General features: G+C 40.9%; 1 protein-coding gene across 31 annotated transcripts in view; it reads right to left on the bottom strand.

The window, feature by feature from the left end:
- KCNMA1 (potassium large conductance calcium-activated channel, subfamily M, alpha member 1) overlaps positions 1–26,911 on the bottom strand; it is a 1,077,241-nt gene that overhangs the window by 208,700 nt on the left and 841,630 nt on the right. For 19 of the 31 annotated variants that reach the window (XM_006837432.1, XM_006837421.1, XM_006837418.1 and 16 more), the window contains 2 exons: positions 22,544–22,612; positions 7,076–7,162 (listed from right to left, as the gene is read on the bottom strand). In XM_006837432.1, the coding sequence (XP_006837495.1) occupies positions 7,076–7,162; positions 22,544–22,612 (156 nt within the window). Of the gene's footprint in view, positions 1–7,075; positions 7,163–19,298; positions 19,311–22,543; positions 22,613–26,911 lie in introns of all 31 variants that reach the window. The other 12 variants (XM_006837416.1, XM_006837414.1, XM_006837434.1 and 9 more) reach the window with 1 other exon arrangement.

Genomic DNA, 26,911 nt, shown 5'->3' on the forward strand with positions numbered 1-26,911 from the left:
GAAGAGGACTTAAAATACTTACTGATGAAGATCAAAGACGACAGTCTTTGGTATGGATTGCATCTCAATATAAAGAAAACAAAAATCTTCACCACTGGATCAATAAACAACATTCTTATCAAGGTAGAAAAAAATTGAAGTTGTCAAGGACTTCATTCTTCTTGGATCAACACTCATAGAACAGCAGTCAAGAAATCAAACAACATATTGCATAAGCAAATCTGCTGCACAAGACCGTTTTAAAGTGTTGAAGAGCAAAGATTTTAGCTTGAGGACTAAGGTGCGCCTGACCCAAGGCATGGTATTTTCAATAACCTCATATGCATGTGAAAGCTGGAGAGTGAATTAGGAAGATCGTGGAAGAATTGATGCATTTGAGTTATGGTGCTGGAGGAGAATACTGAAAGTACCACAGGGTTCCAAAAGAACCAACAGATCTGTGCTGGAAGAAGTGCAGCCAGAGTGCTCCTTGGAGGCCAGGATGGCCAAACTTCATCTCTCATACTTAGGACATATTGTCAGGAGGTACCAGTCACTGGAGAAGGATATCATGTTGGGTAAGGTGGAGGGTCAGAGAAAAAGAGGAAGACCCCCAGCAAGATGCACCGGCAAAGTGGCAGCATCAATGGGCTCAAGCAAGGCAACAATTGTGAGGTTGGCCCATGAGCGGGCAGTGTTTTGTTCTCTTGTACATAGGGTCACTATGAATCAGTACCCACTCAATGGCACCTAACAACAACAACATGGGCAAAATACTGAATGATGCAGAAAGCATCAAAAGAAGATGTAAAAAAATACACAGAGTCACTGTACCAAAAAGAAATAATTGATGTTCAACTATTTCAAGAGGTAGCAAATGATCAAGAACCAATGGTACAAAAAGAAGAAGTCTAAGCAGCACTGAAGGCATTGGCAAAAAACAAACCTCTAGGAATGGATGGAATAGAAATTGAAATCTTTCAACAAACTGATTCTCACTCATCTATGCCAAGAAAGTTGAAAGTCAGTCACTGACCAACCAATTGGACGAGATCCATATCTGGGCCCATTCCAAAGAGAGGAGATCCAAAGGAATGCAGACATCAAACAATATCATCAATATCACAAACAAGTAAAATATTGCTTAAGATAATTAAAAATCAGTTACAACAATATATTCAATATTGAACTGTGGGGCATTAAGCTGGATTCAGAGGAAAACATGGATATCTTTATCTGTGCCAACATCAGATGGATCTTCACTGAAAGCAGAGACTATTAGAAAGATGTCTACTTTGCTTTACTGACTATGCAAAGGCTTTCGAATGTGTGGTTCATTACTAACTTTAGATAACACTGAGAAGAATGGATAGTCCAGAACATTTCATTGTGCTCATGAAAAACCTGTACATAGACCAACAGGCAGTAATTTGAACAAACAAAGGGACCCTGAATGGTTTACAATCAAGAAAGGTGTGTACCCGAGTTGTATCCTTTCACCATACTTATTCAATCTGTATGCTGAGCAAACAATCCAAGTAGCTGGATTCTATGAAGAAGAACTCGGTATGAGGTTGGGAGGAAGAAAATTAACAACCTTAGATACGTAGATGATATAACCTTGCTTGCTGGAAGCAAAGAAGACTTAAAATACTTGCTGATGAAGAGCAAAGACTTCAATATGGATTACACCTCAAAGCAAAAAAAGACAAAAATCCCCACTACTGGACCATTTTGCTTGGATCCACTATCAACACTCATGGAAACAGCAGTCAATATGTCAAACAACATATTGCATTTGGCAAATCTGCTGCACAACACCTCTTTAAAATGTTCAAGAGCAAAGATATCAGTTTGAGGACTAAGGTGAACCAGATCCAAGCCATGGTATTTTCCATTGACCCATATGCATGTGAAAATTGGACAGTGAATAAGGAAGACTGTAGAAGAATCGATGCATTTGAATTACGGTTTTAGAGAAGAATATTAAAAGTCTTATGGACTCCCAAAAGAACATACAAATCTGTGTGGGAAGAAGTTCAGACAGAATGCTCCTTAGAAGTCAGAATGGCGAGACTTTGTCTCTTATGCTCCAAACATACTGTCAGGAAGGACCACTCCCTGGAGAAGGACATCATGCTTGGTAAAGCGTAGGATCGGAGACAAAGAGGAAGACCCTCAACAAAATGAATTGACACAATGGCAGCAGCAGTAGACTCAAACCTAACAACAATTGTGATGATGGTACAGGGCCAGGCAGTGTTTCGTTCTGTTGTGCAGAGGGTCATTGAGTCAGGAACTACTAGACTTACTAGGTTAGTCCAAGTAACCATCATCTAGTCACCTAACCGATGAGTATCCTCCAAGTCTCTGGGCCTCATCACCTGATGCATTACATCCCTTCCTCTGCCAACACAGCTGGAGAGACTCCTTAATAACATAAGTCATACCACACCATCCTCAGCTTAAAACCGTCCAATGTCTAGCATTTTATAACCAAACTGCAAACTCTTCATTAAGTTCTGCAGGAACTCGCTTTGCCTCTTTCCCTCTCCACACTCATCTCAGACCACATCTACCCTGTCCCAGCCACATTTTCTACTTTGATGCCTTGAACCCACCAAACCTCTTCTCATCATTAGCAATTTTCACTAGATGTTCCCTTTTACTTTCTAATTTTTTTTTTTCTTTTTAATTTATCTCACTCTCTCCTTAAATACCACTTGCCTCCATTAATACCCAACCTAAACCGATGCCCTGGTGTGGTGGTGTGGGTTAATGTGCTGGACTGCAGTAGTTTGAACCGCACGGTTGGTGGTTTCAAGCTCACCAGCCACTCCTCAGAAACCCTATACAGGGACTCTATGAGTTGGAATGGACTTGACAGCATTTAACAATAACAAATCAATGACCTAATTCGATTCTCCCTAGAACGTGAGAACTATAAGAGCAGTAACTTCTGTCCTTGTTCAACATTGTATCCCCAGATGCCCGACTAGAGCTCAGTAAAGGATCACTTATGGTGAAATGGTGAAGGGCTTGGCTGCTAGCCAAAAGCTTGGTGCTTCAAACCCAACTAGCAGTTCCACAGGAGAAAGAGCTGGTGATCTCCTTCCCTAAAAATAAGAGCCAAGAAAACCCACTGGGGCACTTGTCTCTGTCACATTGGGTTCTAATGTGTGGAAATCAACTCATTATCACCTAACAACCGGGGATGGCCTACAGACATTTAATGAATGAATGAATGAGTATGAGAACGTTGTCAAGTATTGTGTGATCTGCCCATTTTTCAGAGGAAACCTGTAACAAGAATTTTCATATAAAAGCTCATGGTTTTTTATCATCTTGACAACTAGTTTAAATGGGAATCAAAAGAATCATGCCTATATAAGCCACATTTAATCTGTGAATCACCAGTTTGTAGCTCCTGTATTTAAGATTATATTTCAAAGTTTTTTAAAAGGCAGGAGGTACAGGACAAATTTCCTGAATATCCAGCCCAAAGTGACCTTTTTGATGCTGGAACTATGACTGCACTTTTTTGTTGCCTTAAAAAAAAGTTTGTTTTTTTTTTTGGTAAGAGAGGGTGTAACTCAATACGAGATCATTAAATCTACTTTTCCATTTTTACAAAACTCGTTTAGTTTCATTCAGATCTCCACTGTCCTTTCTGCAATCTTCATCTATCTGAAATCCCCTAACTGACAACATTTGCCCTGACACATCCCACACCATGGAAAATTACAGGCTGGTGGTGTAGCTGATTATGTCAGCATGTATTTGTGAATACCATAAAACACTGAAATGAGACATATTGTGCTCCCTAATACAGGAGGTAATTTGTTTTGGGGACTGCCTGGTATTTGTGACATTCATTAGTGAGAGATGCAATAGAAAATGGAATTACACAAATGGGAATTTCGTGTTATATTTGCTATCTGGGAGGTCCACGTGATGTATGGGGCCACTGAGCTCCCCAGCCTCCTCGGCTTAGTGCTGACATGCTGCCTCTAGCTCTTGTGCCTTGTGATCAGGATGTGAGTACAATCTTCCCTGTCAGAGGGCCTGGTGGGTGTGGGGCCTGTGGTGGTTGACGTTGGCCCCACTCTCCACCCCGTTCCTCTCTCAGGTTAACCCAGGTCTTAGGATGCTCCAAAAGAATAGGGAAATTGCAAAACTAAGTAGGAAAGTTGTCCTATTCCTTAACTGACCAATGGCAATCTTTCCTGATTTGCATTAATAAAAGTAATGAGGTTCATTTTTAAGAATTTCGTTTTCCTCTTCTTCCTCCACCCCAATAAGTTTTCCTTCCCTGAAACCTTTGTAAATGGTATGGTTAATTTGCTAGGGTGGGTGAAGAAGAAGAAAATAAGCATCAGTCATCAAACGTCATGTTTGTTCAATCAGCCTGTCAGGCACGTCATTAAGAGCATAGGTACTGGGCCAGGATTCAGTCCTGGCTTAACCACAGCCTATGCGTGTGACGTTTAACAAATGAGTTAACTGATCTGCGTCTTGGTCTCCTCATCTATAAACCAGGGCTACTCATGCTACCTGACTCAAGGTTATTGTGAGCGTTCAATGAGTTAATAAATATGGAATACCTAGGACTCAGAAAGAAGGAGCTCTGGTAGCATAGTGGTTACGAATCGGGCTGCAAACCGCAAGGTCAGCAGTTTGAAACTACCAGCTCTTCCGCGGGAGAAGTAGGAGGCATTCTGCTCCCGTAAAGATTCACTGCCTCGGAAACCCTGTACAGGGTCGCTATGAGTCGGAACCGACTCCACGGCACACAGCAACAGCAGCAGGATTCAGAACAAGGCATCACGGTGGCACAATTGTTACACGCTAGGCTGCTAACTGCAAAAGGTTGACTATTGGAGCCCACCCAAAAACGCCACGAGAGAAAAGACATGGTCATCTGATCCCATTAAGGTTATAATCCAGGACACCCCATGGGCCGTTCTATCTTGTCATTTAGTGTTTCTACAAGTTGGACATCAGTTTGATGGCACACAATAACAACCGGATTTATAAGACCACCATCACATACTTAACGATGCTAAAGAACTGGCTACTATTATTAAATTTGGCAGGAAGAGTATGGGTTTCAGAAAAGGAACTACCAGTTCTGATCCAGGCTGTGTCACTAACTTATGTGTTGTGTTGTTGTTGTCAAGTGCCATCGAGTCAGTTCCAACTCACAGCAAACCTGTATAAGGTTTCCGAGAACCAGCTGATGAGCTTGAACCGCTGACCTTGCAGTCCAAACGACCTTCCAGTCCAGCACATTAACACCAGGACTGTGTTGTGTAGCCTTGAGTAAATAATTTATCTCAATTTTACAATTAAGAACCCTAAAGCTCCGAGTGTTTTAGAAGACTAATCTTAGAGGCTTATTTTGAGGAGTAGCAATAAAACATGTTGAATGATTAACCTACTGCCTGACTTTGAGTAGGAACTCATTAAGTAAGGCAATGTTGTCACTGCTGCTATAAAGGGGCATTGAGTCAGTTCCAACTAACAGTGACCCTGAACAGGGTTTCCAAGGAGCGGCTGGTAAATTTGAACTGCCGACCTTGCAGTTCAAACTAATCTTGCGATCCAGGACATTACCACACAGTGCCACGTTGTTGTTGGTAAGGCCCATCATGTCGGTTCCAACTCACAGTGATCTTGTGTAGAGTTTCCAAAGAATGGCTGGTGAGCTTGAACTGCTGATGTTGTGGCTCAAGCAGAGTTTGCAGTCCAGTGCATTTTCCTACAGTGCTATACCGGGACTCCACAGCACCACATGTAATTAACTACAGGTAGCCCTCGACTTTCAATGTCTTCTAGTTGCAAAAAAAATGCACTTAGGACTAAGTTGTTTGGGGCTCGGGTTTTACATCTTATCATCAGCCATATGTATCACAATGTGGTAGCACATCCTTTCCTGATATTATCATTCTCATGTCAACCCCTAGAGACAAATAAAGATCAGATTTATAAAGATATTGATAATGAAGAAAACACTAGGAATGAAACTACAAAATGAAATAAAATTAGGTATTCAGTTTATGTCAGAACTGACTTAGAATGGAGTCACTGGAACAGAACGCTGTTGTCAGTTGGGGCTACCTGTATAGAGGTTTACAATGGATAATTTATTGAAAATATTTTATGTTACATGATTGTTAGAGAGCCCTGATATGGCGCTGTGGGTTCACGTGCTAGACTGCAAAGTCAGTTTAAACTGCAAGGTCAGCGGTTCAAGCTCACCAGCCGCTCCTCGGAAATCCTATACAGGGTCACTGTGAGTCAGAAACAACTTGGTGTCACTTAACCACAACAACTGTTAGCTGGGTGGTTTATATGACAATTTGAGTAATAGTTCCTGCTATTAAGTTTTCCCAAGTCCAAAGGATAGAATTGCAAAGAAAATTCAGTGGTGCTCTGCAAAGGTCCCTGTAGTCTCCCCTAGGCTGCCTAAGTGGGTTTACGGTTACTAACATACATGTCATAAAATTGTGTGCTTGCCCTGTGACCAGTGAAATCTTGAGATGTATCAATAGAAGCACAACTTGACAACTTCACCCGCCAACCAAGAAAGCCGCAAGTGAAAACACAGCCATTTAGAATTCACCGGAAATGAATCGCAGCCATGTGCAAATCCGTTTGGGAGAGTCTGGTGTTCAAAGTCAAAAACTGATCATTGTTGAGATTTGCCCAGCTGCTAGTAACTAAAGACCAGTAAAGAAGCAGCCGGGTGACTCTCCTGTGCAGTTCTGTCTCACTGATAAGCAGATGCCCGGAGTAGCCACCAACGCTCTCTGGGCCTCAGTTTCTTTACACATAAAATAAAGGAGTCCATAGCTAGACTATCCTATTTCTGAAAAAAAATATGATTCCAATCCAAACATGTGGAATTATGTGAAAAACAAAACATGGAAACAAAATACCTTTTTTCCTAAGACTTGGCACCATTTGATGTGCATAGGCAGGTTAAGAAATTTGAGAGTCAGCCCCTTACACATATAGAAGCAAGACCCCCTGACTGGGTCAATATGTCTCTCAACAGACCAGAGAAGTCAGGTGAAAATAAGTTAAGTCTTACCTTTTAACTTCTTTGGCGTCACTTGCGATGAAAAATCCTAAAGTACCTTCTTGGATCTTTAGGTGGTTTCCAGGATTAATTAATATACTGCTCGGTGAACAAAAACAAACAAAGAAGACACATTTGTAAGGCCATATTCTGACTAAACCTTTAAGAGTGTGATGTTTTGTTTTTTTTATAGGGGGCCCACTGGACTAATGCTATCCCTGAGAATTTCCCTGCCCACCCTTTTAAATGCATAATACCCACATTAAGCTCCACTGGTTGGTTCCCAAATTGGCATAATCCCAATCCATGAAATTGAAGCAAATCTAGAATTTAGGGCCCAGGTTTGTATAATGGGCAGTCTGGCCACAATCTGACCTGGAGCAAATCTTAATAACATATCCCTTTGGAAACTGCTAACACTGAACAGTTATTGGTTTAATGAAGCCATTGCTATCCCCATTTCCTTTAGTGACAAAGCATTAATGGGACCCCTATATGCATACATAAACACAAAGGTATACACACCACGTATTACCACGGGAAATGGTACAAGATACCCATAAACAATGCAGAAGGAAACCAAGCAGCAATATACCACTGGGAAGACATGGAAGCAGATTCCATGTACAACCTATGCAAGGAGAACCGGATTTATCTAACCAGCAAAGAAGAAAAATGCTAGCAGTTGGGAATACTTCATGATTTCAATCTGGTGTTTACAAAAGTGTATGGAGATGTGTCTGCCTAGAAAATATTCTGACTGGAGCTAACTGTTGTTAGAAAACAAATACAAATTGCTCCTAAAAAACTTTCCCTGCAGGGAAGGATGAGTCTAAACACACACTGTCCTATTTCAAAGTCGTATAAACAGATTAGCTGACCAACTTGTGTTTGGACTGACAGGAGAGATAAATGTATCCTAATCTGATAAATGGATGAAACAAACAAGTTTAATTTCCTGCAGATCAAAAGCAGAACACAGAAATATCTTACACAGGGTTGGAGATGAGGCTGTGAGCTACATGGATGCTGACTTTGGAGACTCTAAATGCGGCAGAAGATGTACAACAGGGCTATTCTTTGATCTGGAAAGCTGTGCTTCAGGTAATAGATATTCGGAGCTAGGCTAAAGGAGGTGTTCAAATGCCTAAAACAATCAAAATGGAGGATGGCAATTAGCATGTCATCTTTTTGTGCTGAAAACATCATTCCAGAAAGTGCTGTAGCCAACAGAATGATGTGTCTGTAGTGATACCGGAAGGACTCGAGTGAACTTCGGGTCTGTTGGAAGATCTCAGAGTAGCTCATTACTAGGTAATAATGAATAGGGCTCAACAGCATCCACTATTAACTCTAATATGACCCAAGAGAAGGAAACAGAACCTGTACCGCCACTGCTATTAACACTAAATAGTCAGTAGCAAGAGTCTACAAAATTTTGCCTGTTCTACCCTAGAGCCATGAGCTCATAGAGCCACAAGCAGCTATGAGATTCTGCACACAACAGAAAGCAACAGACCACATTAACAACAGTCTGCAAAAACTAGCAACTACACTGTTCAGCACTTCCTATTTACCCCAGGGTAATTCCTCATGTATACAGTTTAGATAAATTGCTTTTTCAAAGCCATTTAGACATGATGTTTTAGAAAAGCATCATTCTGGATACTGCACACTTTCTTACCCCTTTCCTACATGTACCCTGGCTCCACAATTAGCCACTGGGTTCATTCCCAACAGGGGCAGTGCAGAGGTGTCTGACTTCAGTCAAGTTACCAAAGTGCTCTGGAACTCAAGATGGTTCTGTTGATAAAAAGTGTCTTGCCTCAAGGACTAAAGAAGATAATGTATGGAAAGCTCAATTCATGTTGTCTCTTATTACTTCAGTATTCCTGGGGTGGTGCTGTAGAAGTGTTGGGCCGCTAATTGCAAGATCTGATGGTTGGAACACACCAGCTGCTCCTCAGGAATCCTATACTCAATGGGTCACCGTGAGTTGAAATTTACTTGGCAGGATTTCACTTGTTGCTTTTATTATTCGTTATTATGAAAAACTCAAAACTGTACTCCATGTTCATTGGAATGATCTGGAAGTTGCTTTAACCAGCCCTATGGAATGGAACGCAGGACTTCTTATCAAAATGTTTCTGTGAGTTGCCCTTGAGTTGATTCTGACTCAAGGAGACCCCATGTGTGCCAAGTAGAACTGCTCCATAGATCTTTCACAAGCAGATCACCAGACCTTTCTTGCAAGACATCTCTAGGTGGGTTTGGACCACAAACATTTTGGCTAGCACTTGAGAGCTTAACCATTTGTGCTACCCAAGGTATTCTGTCCCTCATGAGATGAAGCTACCCAGTGAATAACTGTTGACACTGGAATTCTGTCAAAGGACAGACGTCAAACATTCCATGTACTTCAGTTGTTGTTGTCAGGTGCCATCGAGTCGGAACCGACTCATAGCGACCCCATGCACAGCAGAAAGAAACAATGTCTGATCCTGGGCCAACCTCACCACCGCTGCCACACTTGACGCCATCAATGATGCCACCTGGCCAATCCAACTCGTTAGGAGTCTTCCTCTTTTTCTCTGACCCTCCACCTTACCCAGCATGACATCCTTCTCCAGCGACTGTTTCCTCCGGACTACATGTCCAAAGTATGAGAGACAAAGCTTAGCCATCCTGGCCAACAAGGAGCACTCTGGTTGCACTTCTTCCAAAACAGATCTCTATTGGTTCTTTTGGCAGTCCATGGCACTCTCAGTATTTTCCTCCAACACCACAACTCAAAGGCATCAATTCTTCTACGATCTTCCTTATTCACTGTCCAGCTTTCGCATCCATATGAGGCTATTGAAAACACCATGGCCTGGGTCAGGCGCACCTTAGTCCTAAAGCTGACATCTCTGCTCTTCAATACTTTAAAAAGTTCCTGTGCAGCAGATTTGCCCAATGCAATACGTCGCCTGATCTCTTGACTGCTGCTTCCGCAAGTGTTGATAGTTGATCCAAGAGCTTCAGTAGCTTAAAAGAATTATCTCCTTAAAACTGCTGTTGTTGTTAAGTGCTCTGAAGTTCTGACTCACAGCCACCCTGGATAGGGTTCCTTAGGAGTTGCTGATGAGCTTGACCTTGTGGTTCAAACCGATCTTGAGGTCTAGTGCTTATCCTACAGCGCCACACCAGGACTCTTCAAAACTAGAAAGGTCTTCTATATTTTGATCTGTATTCATAGAAATATAAAAATATATATATTCTGAGTGGAAAAAAAATCTGATGGTGATTTGAACAACAGAATTCAAAAGTAGAAATCTGACATTCATCAGCATCTTGGTGACATGTATGTTCAAAACAACTTCTCATGAAACCATTTCCTTTTTGACATGAGAGACTTCATTAATTTGTACCCCAGTGATCAAGCCCACTGTGTCACTGTAGGAGATATGGTGATACCTGGGTTCTTATCAAGACGTTTGTTTTCATCTCTTCTCTTCTTAAGTTAATAGTTGATAAGAATTGGCCTAAAGTGAAGTCTGGGATCATCATTTTACAGACAGCAGCTTGAGATAATTTCTTTAAGATTTCAAGCTTGCTTTTGTCAAGTTACAGTGGTAGGCTTGGAATGATCTGGGGTACTGGTGCCAGCATTATGTGCTCTGATCTCAGGTCTACTCCAATGTTAGTTACACAAGTGTATGCCAGACCTCACAAGTTCAGGCCCTGGTCTTGGCCATGTGGATGCAGTTAAGCCTTACTCTCTGGGTCTATGAAATGGGGTGATAATCACTACCTTAAAATATTCCTAAGAGAATTACAGTACATGCTATGTGCTGAGTCGTTGGTGCATGTTGTTGTTAGGTTCCGGTGAGTCCACTCTGACTCACAGTGACCCAATGAACAACAGAACAAAACAACCTCACAATTGTTGATTTTGTTCCCAATGTTGCGGCCACTGTGTCGGTCCATCTTGTTGGGGAGCGTCCTCTTTTTCGCTGACCCTCCACTTTTCCAAGCACGATGTTCTTCTTCAGGGAAAGGCCCCTCCTGAAGATATGTCCAAAGTATATGAGATAAAGTCTCGTAATCCTTGCTGTTACGGAGCATTCTGGCTGTACCTGTTCCAAGACAGATCTGTTGGTTCTTCTGGAAGCTTATGATATCTTCAATATTCTTAGCCAACACCATTATTCAAATGCAGCAATTCTTCTAAGGTCTTCCTTAACCATTGGTCAACTTTCACATGCATATGAGGTGATTAAAAACACCATGGCTTCTTGGGGGGGGGGGACCTTAATCCTCAAACTGATATCTTTGCTCTTGAACACTTTACAGAGGTCTTTTGCAGCAGATTTGCCTAATGCAATTCATTGTTTGATTTCTTGACTGCTGCTTCCAGTAGCATTGATTGTGGAAAAACTAACAGAAGTTTTTGACAACTTCAATCTTTTCTCCATTTATTATGTTTTTTATTAGTCTACTTGTGAGAACCTTCATTTTCATTACTTTGAGGTACAATCCACACTTAAGGCTATAGTCATTCATCTTCATCGTTAAGTACTTCAAGTTCACTTGCTTTCAACAAGCAAATTTATGTCATCTGCATATTACTGGTTGCTAATGACTCTTCATCCAATCTTGATGGCAATCCTTCTTCATATGATCCAGCTTCTCAGATTATTTGCACAGCATACAGACTGAATAGATATGGTGAAAGGATACAACACCTTTCCTGATTTCAAATCATTCATATCCCCTTGTTCCGTTCAAACAACTGCCTCTTGGTCTATGTACAGGTTCCTCATGAGCACAATTAAGTGTTCCAGAATACCCATTCTTCCCAGTGCTATCCACAGTTTGTTATGATCTGAACAGTTGGAATGCCTTTGCAGAGTCAATAAAGCACAAGTAAACACCTTTCTGGTCTCTGAGACCTCAAAGTTCAGGCCCTGGTCTTGGCCATGTGGATGCAGTTAAGACTTACTGATTAAGCTAACAGTTAAGCCATCAGATGTCAATAACAACATCCCTTGTTCTCCATCCTCTTCGCAGTTCAGCTTGAGTTACTGGCAGCTCCTTATCAATATACTGCTACAATCATTTGTAAATCATCTTCAGCAAAATTTTGCTTAGAAGTGATATTAATGATATTGCTTGATGTTTTTCGCATTTTGCTGCATCAGCTTTCTTTGGAATGGGCACAAATATGGATCTCTTCTAATCAGTTGATCACCTATCTGTCTCTCACATTTCTTCATACAAACGATTGAGTGCCTCCAGTGATTCATCAATATGCTGAAACATTTCCATTTGTAGTCTGTCAAATCCTGGACATTTGTTTTTCATCAATGCTTCAGTGTTGCCACTGAATACCATGCCACATGAAAACAAGAAGACATACATGAATACAATACCATAGGTTCTTGATCATATGGTACCTCTTAAAATGATTGAACATCAACCAATTATTTTTGGTACAATGCCTCTGTAGTAGTACTTCCATCTTCTTTTGCTATTTCCAGTGTTACTCAATATTTTGCCCATGTTGTTGTTGTTGTTATGTGCCATGGAATCAATTTCAACTCACAGTGATCCTGTATAGGGTTACCAAGGAGCTGCTGGTGGCTTTGAACTGCCAACCTTGTGGTTCACAGTCCAGTGCTTATCCTACAGTGCTAAACCAGGAGAACACAGAATTCTTCAATGTTGCAACTCGAGGCTTGAATATTTTCTTCAGTTCTTCCAGCTTGATAATGCTGAGTATGTTTTTCCCTTTTGGCTTCTAACTTCATGTCTTGGCACATTTCATTACTATATTGATTTTGCCTTCTCAAGCTGCCCTTTGACATTTTCTGTTCAGCTCTTTTGCTTCATCATCTCTTCTAATTTCTTTGCTTCTCTGTGCTCAAGAGCAAGTTCCAGAGTTTCTTCAGACATTCTGTTTGGTCTTTTCTTTCTTTCCTGTCTTTTTAATGATGTTTTGCTTTCTTCATGGATGGTGTTCTTAATGCCATCCCACAACTTTTCTGGTCTTTGATTATTAGTAACTAATGTATCAAATCTGTTCTTGAGATAGTCTCTAAATTCAGGTGGGATATAGTGAAGGTCATATTTTGACTCTCATGGGCTTGTTTGAATTTTCTTCATCTTCAGCCTGAACCTGCATATGTTCAATTGATGTTTTGTTCCACAGTCGACCCTCCAGCCTTGCTTCCACTGATATATGCAGCTTCTTTTCTCTCTTCCCAGAGATGTAGTCAACTTGATTCCATCAGGAGAGGTCCAAGTGTAGAGTCACTTTTTATGTTGTTAAAAATGAGTATTTGCAATGAATAAGTCATTTGTCTTACAAAATTCTATCATGCAGTCTCCAATATCATTTCCATCACCAAAGCCGTATTTTCCAACTGCGGATCCTTCCTCTTTGTTTTCAACATTCCCATTCCAATCACCAGTAATAATCGATGCACCTTGATTGCATGCTTTATCAATTTCACACTGAAGAAGTTGGCAGGATCCTTCAATGACATTATCGCTGGTTTTAGTGGTTGTTGTGTAAATTTGAGTAACTGTGGTATAGACTTCTCATCCTTGTAGGCATACAGGTATTATCCTATCACAGACAGCATTATACTTCAAGATAGATCTTGAAATGTTCGTTTTGATGATGAATGCAACATCATTCCTCTTTTATCTGTCATTCCTACCATAGTAAACTATACAATTATTGAATTCAAAATGGTCAATACCAGTCCATTTCAGCTCACTAAAGCCTAGGATAAAAATCTTTATGTATTTCATTTTTGGCAACTTCCATTTTTCTAGATTCATACTTCGTATATTTCACATTCCAATTATTAATGGATGTTTACAGTTGCTTCTTCTCCTTTTGAGTTACCAAAACCTTAACATCATGGATGACATTAAGGTCTACTCTACTTTGAGGAGGCAGCTCTTCCCTAGTCATATTTTAGTGCCTTCCAACCTGAAGGGCTCATCTTTCAGCATTATAACTGACAATGTTCTGTTACTATTCATAAAGTTTTCAGTGGCTAGCCATTCAGACATGTTCCACCTCTCCTTCTTTCTAGTCTGTCTTAGTCTGGAAGCTTCACTGAAACTGTCCACTATGGGTGTCCCTGGGGGTATTTAAAATACCAGTGGAGTTGCTTCTAGCATCATAGCAACACACAAACCACCACAGTTAAGATAAACTGACAGCTGAGTGTTTAAAGTGCATACTATGTGCTGAGTGGATGGAACACAGTATGTTATTAATACCTGGTAACTATTACTAATAAGTATAGGACTGGTATCGCACTGTGGAATAAGCACTAGCTTGCTAACTACAGGTTGGTGGTTCAAACCCACCAGCCACTCCTTGGAAACCCTAGTCAAAGTCATTATGAGTTGGAAGTGACTTGACAGAACTTCACAACAATTGCTAATAAGTAAGGTGATTATAACACCATAGTGCTGTTATCAACCATTGAGTCAATTCCAACTGATAACAACCCTAAAACACACTTCTTGTTGTTGTTAAATGCCGTGGAGTCAATTCCATGAAGTCAAATCAGCCATTGAGTCAATTCCAACTTACAGCAACCCTAAAAAAGACTTGTTGTTAAGTGCTGTGGAGTCAGTTCTGACTCATAGAGACCCTGGATAGGGTTTCCAAAGAGCTACCGGAGAGACTGAACCTCTAACCTTGTGGTTCAAACCAACCTTGTGGTCCAGTGCTTTATTCCACAGCACCCCACCAGGACTCTATAAAACAGACTAGAAGTAAATAATGTCTCATGACATGACAACCATCCACACTTCATCCTTGAAGTGATAAACCAACAGGAGGTAATCTACTGGCATTAGAAGACCTCTGTACTTGCTGTAGTATCAGAACAATTTTACTACTGCACAACGTTTGGAGAGGGACTAATTTAACCTTAATTGTGGCTGAACAGTAAAACATCAACCCTATCCCTTCAATCTTGTGGCTCATTATGTAAAGCACCAGGATTATCTCCAATGACATCAGTGCCTCTGTGATTCCTAGATGTCTCTGACTCCCTCTGGACAGGGGAGAGAGGGTCTAACTCATCTCTGCCTGAAAACAGAGGCAGCATCTTGTCCAAGGAGCCAGATAAGTCTAAGAGAACCTTCTAGAAGGTATCCCCAAAATTGAGTCCAAGTCTTGAAAATAATGTAAGAAAAAGATCTTGAAACCTAAAGATGGTAATTGTGCTGGATTCAATTCCTATATTTCAAGGCTTGATAAGTAAGCATTTGCGCTACATTCCAAGGGATCAGGACATATAATACTCCCTGTGTACGAAGCCAAAGTTTCAAAGACTCTTTGAGGAAATATATAACTGTTTTTCATGTTTTAGACATTAAGTCTTCTATCCACATTCCAAATGTAGAAGCTTCAGTAAAGTAATAGTCTTTCTCTTCCTGAAAAATATTAAAATATAAAGATCTTGTTTGTTCTGCTGTCCTTAGAATTTGTTGCTGACCTCTTAACGTGAATATGTAAATCTTCCCAAAGATCTCTGATCTCTTTCAAAGAACATCCAGTGTTACATTTGTTTGTTCTCATGACTGCCAAACTTCCCTCTCCCTATGGGCCACTTGAAATCAGTTCTTTGGCTCCAACTTTGTCTAATTCATGGCTTAGCAGAGATAAACTTTATGATGTATCCTGTGAAAAATCAAGAAAACCTCTAAGAAAAAAGCTCATCTATCACATTAGCAAAGTTCCAATAAAGACATCTTCTTGGTAGGAATGGATGCTTTCTCATTTCAGGCAACATATAAATTATTTTTTCTTCTAGGATTTTGCTAATTTCCATTGAAAACAGTCAGTGGTAGCTGATGTGGTCCCTTCCCTAAGCATATTGGCTTTCTCTATTTTTCTCTCAGACTACTTCTGTAACTAGATTTATTCTTTGTCTCTTCACTCATTATAAGAAACAAGTAAACATTTTCTGTGGGAAATCCATAGTTGGCTGGTGGTGGTGGTGTGCCATGGAGTTGATTCCGCCCCCTAGTGACCCTGTACAGGGTTTCCAAGGCTGTAAATCTTTACGGGAGCAAAAAGCCTCATCTTTCTCCCGCGGAACAGCTGGTAGTTTAGAACTGCTGACCGTGAGATTAGCAGCCTGGCTTGTAACACTACACTACCAGAGCTTCTCATAGTTGAGTTGTTGTTGTTAAGTGCCATCGAGTTTGTTCCGACCCACAGCGACCTTGTATAGAGTTTCCAAGGAGCAACTGGTGAGCTTGAACCGCTGACCTTGTGGTTCAAATGACTTCGCAGTCCAATGCATTAACGCACAGCGCCACACCCGGACTCCTCATAGTTGAGTTGTTGTTGTTAAATGCCACTGAGTGGGTACCGATGCATAGGGACCCTATGCACAACAGAATGAAACACTGCGTAGAGTGGTGAATAGCATGCTTAATGCGTTATTTGAGTTTCTAAAAGTAGCAAGCTGAGAGACCTTAATGAAGCAGACACTTTGCAACTATTTGATGACTGGATGAAAAACGTAAGTAACTGTCTTCATTTTCCAAAGTTCTCCTTTTCCTTTCTAAAAAAGAGTAAGATGGTCAAAGCTGTTCTTTCAAAGACAAGCTACAATTTTCATCACTCAGGCCTAAGACAGACATGCCTACACCTCCTCTAAGGGGTTGGAAGAATAAGCTAGCAATCTTCCCGACATGAAGTATAAATATGTAAATATACAAACATAAACAGCCAGCCATGAGGAGAGTTGGAGTAATTGACTCCAATACTGAAAACAATAGTCACTTAGGAATGAAAAATCTGTTCCTAAACATAGAATGTGTTTATATGGTACTGGCTAGCAGGGGTTAGTCCAACAAGGAAATGCTTCTAGAAGGTTCTTCTGTGAGAGGAGCAGCAAATCTCAAGTTACATTGCATTTTGTTGTGTCAAATCAGAGAATCAAGGTGTGGTCTGAGTAGTATGATTTTTCTTTTCCCACTACCACTTGCATGAAACAACTGGGATTCCTTCTCCATCATTACAAACTTTACTTATGGGTAGATTTTGAAGACAGCCAATGATTGATTGGTAACTGAATTTAATCTCTTACTTTTTTCCAAAGGGAACTTTCATCCATTATGGGTGAATGTGATAGGTGGGTAATTCTCTCTCCTTCTCCATTTTGGTAGGTGAAATGTACCATTTCCCCAGTCAATTAAAAATATATCACAACTCACATAATAATATAGTTTGTAGCTGATAATATGATAGTTATATTTGTGTCTAGCAAGCTCCTGGGACTTGATTAATTAAGAGTAAGCAAGTAAGAACCATCTAAGACTTAAGTTTACACTGTGCCAGATGAATTCTACCGCTGTGAAATGGTATCTTTATCACACAAAGTGATAGGGTATTTTGCTACTGAGGAGGACTTTGAACTAAGCATGTCTCCTCTGACGGAACACAACTGCACCGTAGTCTGTATGGTAAGAAGTCCCAAATCTCAAATCTTCTCGTCTATTGGGGCTTTTCATTTCTTCTAGGCTTTAAAATGTGTGCTGCTAGACGTATGTACTTTTCTTATAGGGTATATATATAGAGAGAAGGCATAGCCACATAGTCCATGCGTTAATATACGTCAGCCCAATTCACTTAAACAGAGACAGTAAAGATTGCTCCCAGGTTGTCAGGTTCAAATGACCGCTACTGGACAATATTGACAAGGACTTTTATAGCATAGATTCATTTCAGTAATTTTAGAAAAATCATTTCAAAACATATATGATACATATGGAACATATTAGCCCCACGGGACACAGACGGGGAGATAGTGGATCTAGGAAAGGTAATACTGGATATCTGGTTCTGGGAGCAAGCCATGTCAGTTTCTGGCATACTTTCAGACACGTCATGCCTACATCAGAACATGCCTTCACCACACAATAAAAGGACTCAAAGGCCAAAGTCAACAGCAAAGGTGTATCTGCTGTGGACCCTTGAAGATGCAGCGTTGCAGTAACTTCTCGCAGTTGGATCATATTAATAATACCAAACTGACAGGAAGCCACCTCTATTTTCACACATCTACTCAAAAAATTCACAAAATCTGACTTTGGAAGAGTACCAAACACATATACACACACACACACACACATATATACACACACAATTAGAAACAAACACATGACAATGATTACAACCAGAGAGAAAGTTAACTCTTGGGAAGACGAACAAGTAGGCCTTTCAATAGTATGTTTTCGATAATTCTGTCTTAGAGGACACATTATTGAAACACTGTGCTGAAAATATTTGCCCCCAAAATTTTGGGTTTTTTTTAATGCCACTGATGAGGATTCAGGCATGCTTCATGCAACACAAAACGGCAGCAAAACAGGGTGGAGTCACATGGTGGAAACTGAGATACTTCATATTAAGAAATATGCCCAAACACACTAGGGGGAAAAAAAAAAAAAGCCATGAGTTCATCTCAGTAAACAGTACTCATCCAGGAAATCAGATGCAAAACATGGCAATTTATTAATTATTCTAAACCTTTACTGAGTACTGGCCCAGGAAATTAAGCACATAGGTGTTTATCATTGAAATGGGTGTTAAGAAAAAGTCCCGTGTAAGGGCTTAATCTCTGTTTTGTGGGTCAAAGGACACGAACTCTACTCGATAAACTGGAAAAGACCCAGGGAGGAGGAGGTCACTGGGACTGTGGGTGGTATGTAAACGAAATAGCACCAGAGTCAGGCAGACACCAAGAATAACACATCAGGACAATACAGAAACAGACATAGAAGCTGGAGAGATGCATCCTCCTTCTCCACTTTAATAGCATTTGTTCCCATCATAGGTGCCATGACTGAAAAACAGGGCTCTCTGCCTTTTCTTTTTTTAGGTTTCCTGCAAAGAAGTTAGTGCGTCATACAAAAGAATCGACAGATCAAACAACAGTAATATGCTCCTTTCAATCTGAATGGACTCTAGTTGGTGGACAGAGCTTTACGTATAAATATATATATATATGAATATATATGTATATATACTTTAGGCCAGGGGGCATGAGATATATGATAGATAGATAATACATATACATATATATATGTATATATTAGAGAGGTTGGTGTTTTCTTCCTGAATTCTTGGCAAATGGTTAGTCCTGTGGTTAGGAGTGAAGGTAGAGGGTGGAGGTTGGAAGAAAAGTTAACGGAGAGTGCATACCGCTTTCGGCTTCTGCAGAACGACAAGAAAAGAATTGAAAATCAAACAATTTGATAATAAATTGACTAACACCAGAAGGAAAGAAGAAATAAAACCTTTGTTTCAAATTATTGGAAGGAGGTATATGAAAACAAGGTTTTTCAGCAAAGCATGAAAACAGTAATATGAAGTGAAATCAACAACAAGGAAGGCAGTTGAAGACAGGTTTTGAAGGCAAGGGAGTTAAAAGAAGCAAAGGTCTGTCAATTACAACACCTGGTCCTTTAGAAAAACATGAGAAGAAAAGAGAGGGAATTTCTTAACGAAAAGAAAAAAAATAAATTAATTAAAGCTCTCATCTCAGGAGAGGTTAAAATTTGACTATACTGAGCCAAATAGTATACTATATTATGCCTAAGTCCTTGGTTTTCTCAGTGGTCTCATCCACATTCCCTCAAACACACCTTTTCCACAAGAACCAATGTGCTTCCACAATGATACTGAGACACATTTGAGGATTAAAGCTGGCAATTGCACACAGAAAGCCGAAACAGAGCCAAACAAATTCTGGAAAAACAAGTTTTGTGCTTTTCTGGAAAAAAAATTATATATAAAACTATCTATAGCTATAAAGAGGATTTCATTGAGAATACCTCGGATTGGTGAATCACTTGGAGAAAATACCTTGTTTGCTGTGAACACTCTTGGGATATTGTTCTGAGAATGGTCACAGCAGATTCAGACGGAATCAACAGCTTTCTAGTCACCCTGCTTGTTATCAAAAGTGGCAGGTAGGGGATGATGGGTTAAGGTTTAGGGATGAGTCTTGGGCCATAAAATGATTCCAGAATGGCCGAAAAGTACTTTTCAACATCAGCATCAACACCCACATCATGTGGATGCACAAAAGTGATTAAGAGAGAACACCGAGTTACACAAAGATTTACTGACTTGGCAACATGAAAAATATCCATTTTCAAAAACTCAGGGTACACATTTCCCCCTATACATAAGGTACAGATAAGTATTGGCAAAAACACAGGCAAATGGTAATTCCAGAAAATTCGACCTTATCTGCTGATAACCTGGATTTTCAGGTTTTTTTGTTTTGTTTTGTTTTTGTTTTTTTACAAATACAATATTCTTCATTTTGCCAACACAGAAAATAAAAATGTATATCTATATACATATTTTTTTTACTGTTATGGCCATGTTGGACATGTAGCCACCAAATCTACCATATTCTTTTTCTTTTTGGTTGATTTGGATTTTGAAAATAGCTTGACATATGGGATCAGATTGACTTGGTGAACAATCTGATCTTGAGGGTAAGAGAAAACATCGGATTGACTTGCTTACAATCCAGAGTGTTTTGGTTATAAGAGACACAGACTGTACATTTCAAAACTTGGCTTTCTTGGGTCATTCATCTGGAGGATGAAAACTCCGTAAATGCTGATAGCAAGAACCCAGCAGTGGGAATCTGAGCCTTTCTGGACTTTTCCACACTCTGCTTAAGGTACTTTTAGGAGGATACCTGTACAATGTGGACACCTAACCAAAGTTTATTTTTTAATATTTACTTTATTCTTGGTGAAAATATACATAGCAGATCATATACCCATTCACTAATCTGAATATCAGAAGTTCAATGACATTTGTTAAATTCTTCACACCATTTTGGCTGTATCTTCCCAGAATGTTTCCCTCTGCTCCATAAACTTCTCATCCATGCTTTGGAGTTAGTGTTGTCAGTTTTATCGGGTATATACAATTCTTCGGAAGAGAGCCACGCTCAAGGTGAACTTTCTTTACTAATCTAACTGGTTGCTTTGTTTGAAAAGGACTTCAGGGGATAGCTTAGTTTCAAGACCAAAATGTTTTCTCATAGCAACAGATTCAGGGGTTCCTCCAGCCTCAATGGGTCCAGTAAGTCTAGATCCTATAAGAAATTTCAAGTTTTGTTCCACATTACTTCCCTTTTAATCATTACTCATTATTGAACCCTTGATTCAGAAATGTTCAGTGATTTAACCAGGCACCATACCATCCAGTTCTTCGGATCTCATGGAAAAAAAGAGAGAAGTTCATAGAGTCAACTAGACCCATAGTCCAGTTCCTTCTCTGAGTCCTGGGTCTCCTTCTAAGGAAGACTTATTTACTATAGCTAGAAACATCTTTTTAGACAATAAAGACCTGGGGATCTCTCAAGGAGTCCTCTTTTTTTCCAAAACATTTCTGAATTATTTTATATATACAGTACCTCATCAACAAAATCCTTGTTAACTCAATGTGTTTCTCCTTCTTTCATGAACTCATATATTGACTGGGCAGACCTAGCCCCTCCTAAGCCTGATTTGCACTTAATTAAGTACAAAATAAATAAATGAAGCGCAAGCACTCTTGCCTTTGAGCCTCTGCTCTCCTGACTCATTTACATGAAGTTGCCATTCTGCCACCTGGATGTGGGCTGCACTTGGGGAGAAGAGCATATGGCACACAAAAGGCTGCTTGCAATTTGGCCATCAAGAGAGCTAATTTCTCCCATCACATTCTGCCCTGTTTCTGCTGTAAAGGAGGCTAGAACCCATGTGCTCTTTGCTCATAGCTGTCAAAGGGGCTCTAGGATAGGGTCTGCCCCCAATGCTAAGCTTCAAAAAAACTCACAAAAATACACTGCCATCCAGTTGATTCCAATTTATAGCAGCCCTATATAGGATTAACAAAACGAAATCTCTATGGGAACAGTTAGGCTCATCTTTATCCAGCAGTGACTGGTGGGTTTGAACTGTCATTCTTGTGGTTAGCAGCCCAACATCTAGCCTAAATGTAAGCTTAGAAGGTAAAAGGTCAAATTGGTAGAGATCTGTAAATCCCTCTCCCCCAGAGAAACTCTCTCTGAATGCCCTGGAGGGCTTGGGATGCAAGGCTGGCCTGGTGATTGGTGGTTATGTGCCGCGGAGTTGGTTCCCACTCACAGCGACCCTGGACAGGGCTTCCGAGGCTGTAAATCTTTACGGGAGCAGACGGCCTCATCTTTTTCCCCGTGGAGAAGCTGGTAGTTTTGAACTGCTGACCTTGCAGTTCGCAGCCCGACTTGTAACCACTATGCTCTGTAGTGTCAGATTAAGCATATCTTGAAATGCATCCTTGGGCAAGAGAGGCAAATAAATACTAGTTGAGAAAGAGGAAGTGGGCCCAGTGTTTTCAGAGTGCACTCTCACCATGACAAATGTGAACCAGCAGCAGGGTTGAGGCAAACTTACCGGCTCTCTCGATTGGCGGACTTGTACTCAATGGCTATCATGAGGAGCTTGAGCTTCACAAAACACAGCCTGCAACAAGATGGAGAAACCTCCCTGTCAGTGCTGCGGAGCGACCAGAGCCACATAACAAACACATTACAAACTCTCCATCTCTTGGCGCAGTTATTATCAAAGGGGGTCCTCATTCCACAGTCACTGTGCCAGAGGGAAGGGTGGGAATGGTCCCTCACGATCTTCCCCATTAAGCCTGATTTCTCTCTCGCAAGTGATAAGGCCCTGAACGTTCAAAGTGGAAACTGCACTCATGTCTGGATGTCTAGACAAAGGTCCTAAACAGGGATCTGTGCCTGGGGATTTATGCAGGCCCAGATTCATTAGTGACTCAGTTGGGTAGTAAAATGTTAACTACAGGGGGAGGAAGATAATTGGAGCAGCTGGACCTGATATTTGGAATGCATTTCAGTTTTTGTACAAATGGCTTAAATTGTTGTTTGGAGCAGACCCCTGGACGCTCTGAATTGTGGTAATAAGACTTAGCCTCCATGTAAAAGCCCAGGTTATGAGTATGCCTCCGTCATTCCTTGCCCCATTCCAATAAGTCTCATCTCATCTGGCCTGGGTTCTGACTGAAGCGAAGGCCCCAACAGCCTATCTCCAAGCCTTCACTCAGGAGGCTGTCCCCACCTTGAATGCTCCCTTCTCTCCTCCTTCCCCATCCTCCTAGGACCATATCAAATCTAAGGTTTCTATGTAGGTCTTCTCAGCAACCACCACACTTTGATTTTACCTTTTCAGAACTCCCTCAGCACCTTGTCTAGAACCACTCATAAGTCCTTAGTCAATTTCATACTGGCTATGGTAGTACTACGCATGTGTCGGAACTTTGTCACCTCAAGTACATTAACCTTTTGAGGGTTTAGGACTTGTTTAGAAATCCCCTTAGGGCTGTACAGAGAAGTACACAGCTACTTCTGGACAACAATATTAATAAATGTGGTGTCGGGAATTACTTAATAGGTCTCCTAGCTTTAGTCTTTGCAACAGCCATTAAATGACACTTTTTTGATGAGTCTGGGTAAGAGAAAGTGAGAGAAGAGACTGATAAGATGATGTAATTCAGTTATGAATGATTGTTAACAGAGTTCACTGTGATTGTAAATTACTGGAACTCGGACATGGGTATAAAATGAGTTATCTGAAAATTAGGACAGATGATCTTGTTACCATCAAAGAAGAAGAGCCAGGAAAGGAGCATGTCATTGGTCCCTGAGATCCCTGCACACTGAACCTCCTCAACCCAGAGCCAGAAAACTACGACAACAGAGGAATGGCAGAGGAGTACCAACAGCAAAGTCAAGAGCCAGAGCCGGAGACTGAGCTCTGGGCTTCCCAGACCACAGAGCAAGTCAAACTGATTGACTCTGGGCAGGAGATTTGTTTGCAGAGTGGAGTGCCTCCTGGCACTGAATTCGGTTTATCGACCCATGGAGCCAAAGCCAGGTGCGCTCAGGCTGAGGCTTACTGTGGAGTAGTTTGCTCTGTGCGCATTTATTGTCAGTCCTAACAGAGCTTTGTAACACTGCTGGAGCAGGACAGAGGCCAGAACAAGGGGCCAAAGCTAAAGCGAGGCCTGCCTGTGGGCATGGCAGAGGAAAGGCTGTCCCTGAACATTTCTAATGGTGAATTGCAACCTGTTAACTTTCCTAATAAACTACACAACTGTGAGTATGTTGTCTGTGCTCTGTGTGCTCACTGCAATGGCTTATGGAACCTGGCTGAATAGAGAGTGCCATGGGAGGGATGGTTGGTGGCATCTAGTTTGTGCAGTTAGTGTCAAAAGTGGGATTCATTACAATAGCACCAGACTCAGAGAAGCATGGGGTCGTGTAAAAGAACAAAGGAGAGTGGGAAATAAGGTTCAAGGTTCTTTTGGCTACTGTTTGCTAACTATAATGGCTGAAAAGAATGTAAGAGACGTTATGCTGAAACTGAATGGAGAAAAGCTGCTACTAGAGTCACCTGGGATGAAAGTCAAGCGGGCTAACTAAGGGTTCTTCGACCTAGTGTTGTAACATTCCAAAATGTATGCTAGAAATAAATATTGGATATCTTGATTACAGAGAGCTATTATGTTCACCATTAGCCTACATTTGACTGTTATTGTTAAGTGCTGTTGAGTTGATTCTGACACAAACAACCCTGTATAGGGTTTCAGAAGAGCAGCTGGTGAATTTGAACCTCAGACCCTGCAGTTCAAACCAACCATGAGATCCAGTGCTTACCCTACATTGCCATACCAGGATTTCATACTTGATCAGATACACTAAAGGGAGAGTTTGAAATTTCCTAAAAGCTGCAGTATTTTTTAAGCCTTTGTAGAGTAAGGGGCTTACTCAAGTAGAAACCTGAGTCCAACCAAGAGAGAGAGAAACGGGCTTTAAAAAAAAACAAACAACTGAGCAAGCCGTTTGCCATTAGATTTATCAAGGTAGGAAAAGTATGTGCCCATCATAAAAACAAAAACCTCTAGACCTGAACATTAAAGGGAGCCAATGAGTAGACAGTCTGGTATGCTCCCTGGTGATCACCTGGGTCCACTTGATGAGTGAAAGCTGGGGAGAATGCAGCAATGAAGAAACAGTTTGAGGGAAGAGAAAATGCTGGCTAGTGTGACGTTTAGGGAGTGTGTGTGGACTCCTGAACCTATAGGCACTGACACAGACCGTGGATGGTGGGTAGAAGAGAGGGAAGGATGGGCTAAGAGTGAGATAGGAAGAAAGAAGAGGCCAGATTCTCTGAAGTACAGTAAGGTCTGTGTGGACTCCCAAGCTTGCAGTTGGTACCCATTTGACCTAGCTAGGATTGCTACGGCTGAATTGACCAGACCCCAATCTAATGAAGACATGGATGTTTGCTACTGTGAGCTGTGCAAATGCCTGCAATTTTGATGGTTTGCTCTGGACTAGACTTTGCTTATGGATACAGCTGCTCAAAGTTCCAACTAGAATGAAGAATCTTTCCGTTAGAGAGCATGCCTGTCTCCTCAGAGGACTGGGTTGACAGGGACAAGCAACATAGACAATAGATATCTAAAATGGAAGGAAATAAAGGCATGAAGTGACTGGCTTACAAACTTTCCTGGGCATGCTCAGGTAAAATTATTGCTATCAGGAAGTTAATCCTGCACATATAAAAGGGACAATGGCTAGAAGGGCCAAGCGTGGCCTTTGGTGTCATAACTTATTTAATACATCTCCTCTAGTCTTAGTCTTTGTAACATCTACTAAATGACACTTTTCCTGGTGGTTCTGGGTAACAGAAGGTGGGAGAAGATACTGACAGGATGATATTATTCAGTTGAGAGTGACTGTTAACAGTTATGATTATAAAAACTTGGAATTCTACCATAGGTACAAAATGAGCCATCTCAGAAGTAGGAGAGGGGCTCTCACTACTGACTGGGGCACATCCTTTGCACCCTGAAAATCCTTGCACGTTGAACCTTCTCAACCAAGGGAAAGATATCTGTGACAGCAGAGAAGTGGCAGAGTATAAGACCATGCCATGGGCTTTCCAGAACTTATAGCAAGTAAAGCTGATTGACTTTGAGCAGGAGACTTACTGGCAAGAGTTGGCAGGGGGCTAGGTTTGCTGACCCAAGGAGCTAGAGCCAAATGTTCTCAGGCTGAGGCTTATTGTGGAGTGGTGGTGCCTGTGAGCATTAATCAGCAACTCTGAAAGAGTTCTGTAATGTTGTTGGATCAGGACAGACGCCAGGCCGAGGGGCTGGGAGCCAGAAAGAATACTGCCTGGGGCTTACACAAGGCTGTCCTGACTGGAAGAACTGTGTCCTGACCATTTTTGATCCCGAATTGTAACTTGTTAACTTCCCTAATAAACCACATAACTGTGTTTACAGTGTCTGCATTCTGTGTGGCCACGGCAATGAGTCCTTGAACCCTGCTGAGCAGACAGTGTCATGGGAGGGATGGTCGGTGCCACTTATTTTTTTGGCAATAAGTTACGTGTTTCAAGTCTAAGGAAATCATAGAAGGCAAGTTGTGACACTGATGTACAAAGATGTGCGAACAAAAGTTAGATAGAATACCATACAATATATAGCATTCAAAATGATTTCTTAAAGAATATTCCAAATGTAGGATCAACAGATAATATGTAAGAAGATACAAAAATGTAAATGTGATGCAGTTAGGTGAAATATATATTTACATACTTATTGAAATAAAAGTCCACATAAACAAATGAAAGCATTGCTATATTTTTCATGTAGAACATGCCCATATAAATAACATGGCACACACATAATAATATGCATGTTGTTGTGTTGTTATGTGATGTCGAGTCAGT

Source organism: Chrysochloris asiatica, unplaced genomic scaffold (assembly GCF_000296735.1).
Source record: "Chrysochloris asiatica unplaced genomic scaffold, ChrAsi1.0 scaffold00020, whole genome shotgun sequence".
Classification (NCBI taxonomy): domain Eukaryota; kingdom Metazoa; phylum Chordata; class Mammalia; order Afrosoricida; family Chrysochloridae; genus Chrysochloris; species Chrysochloris asiatica.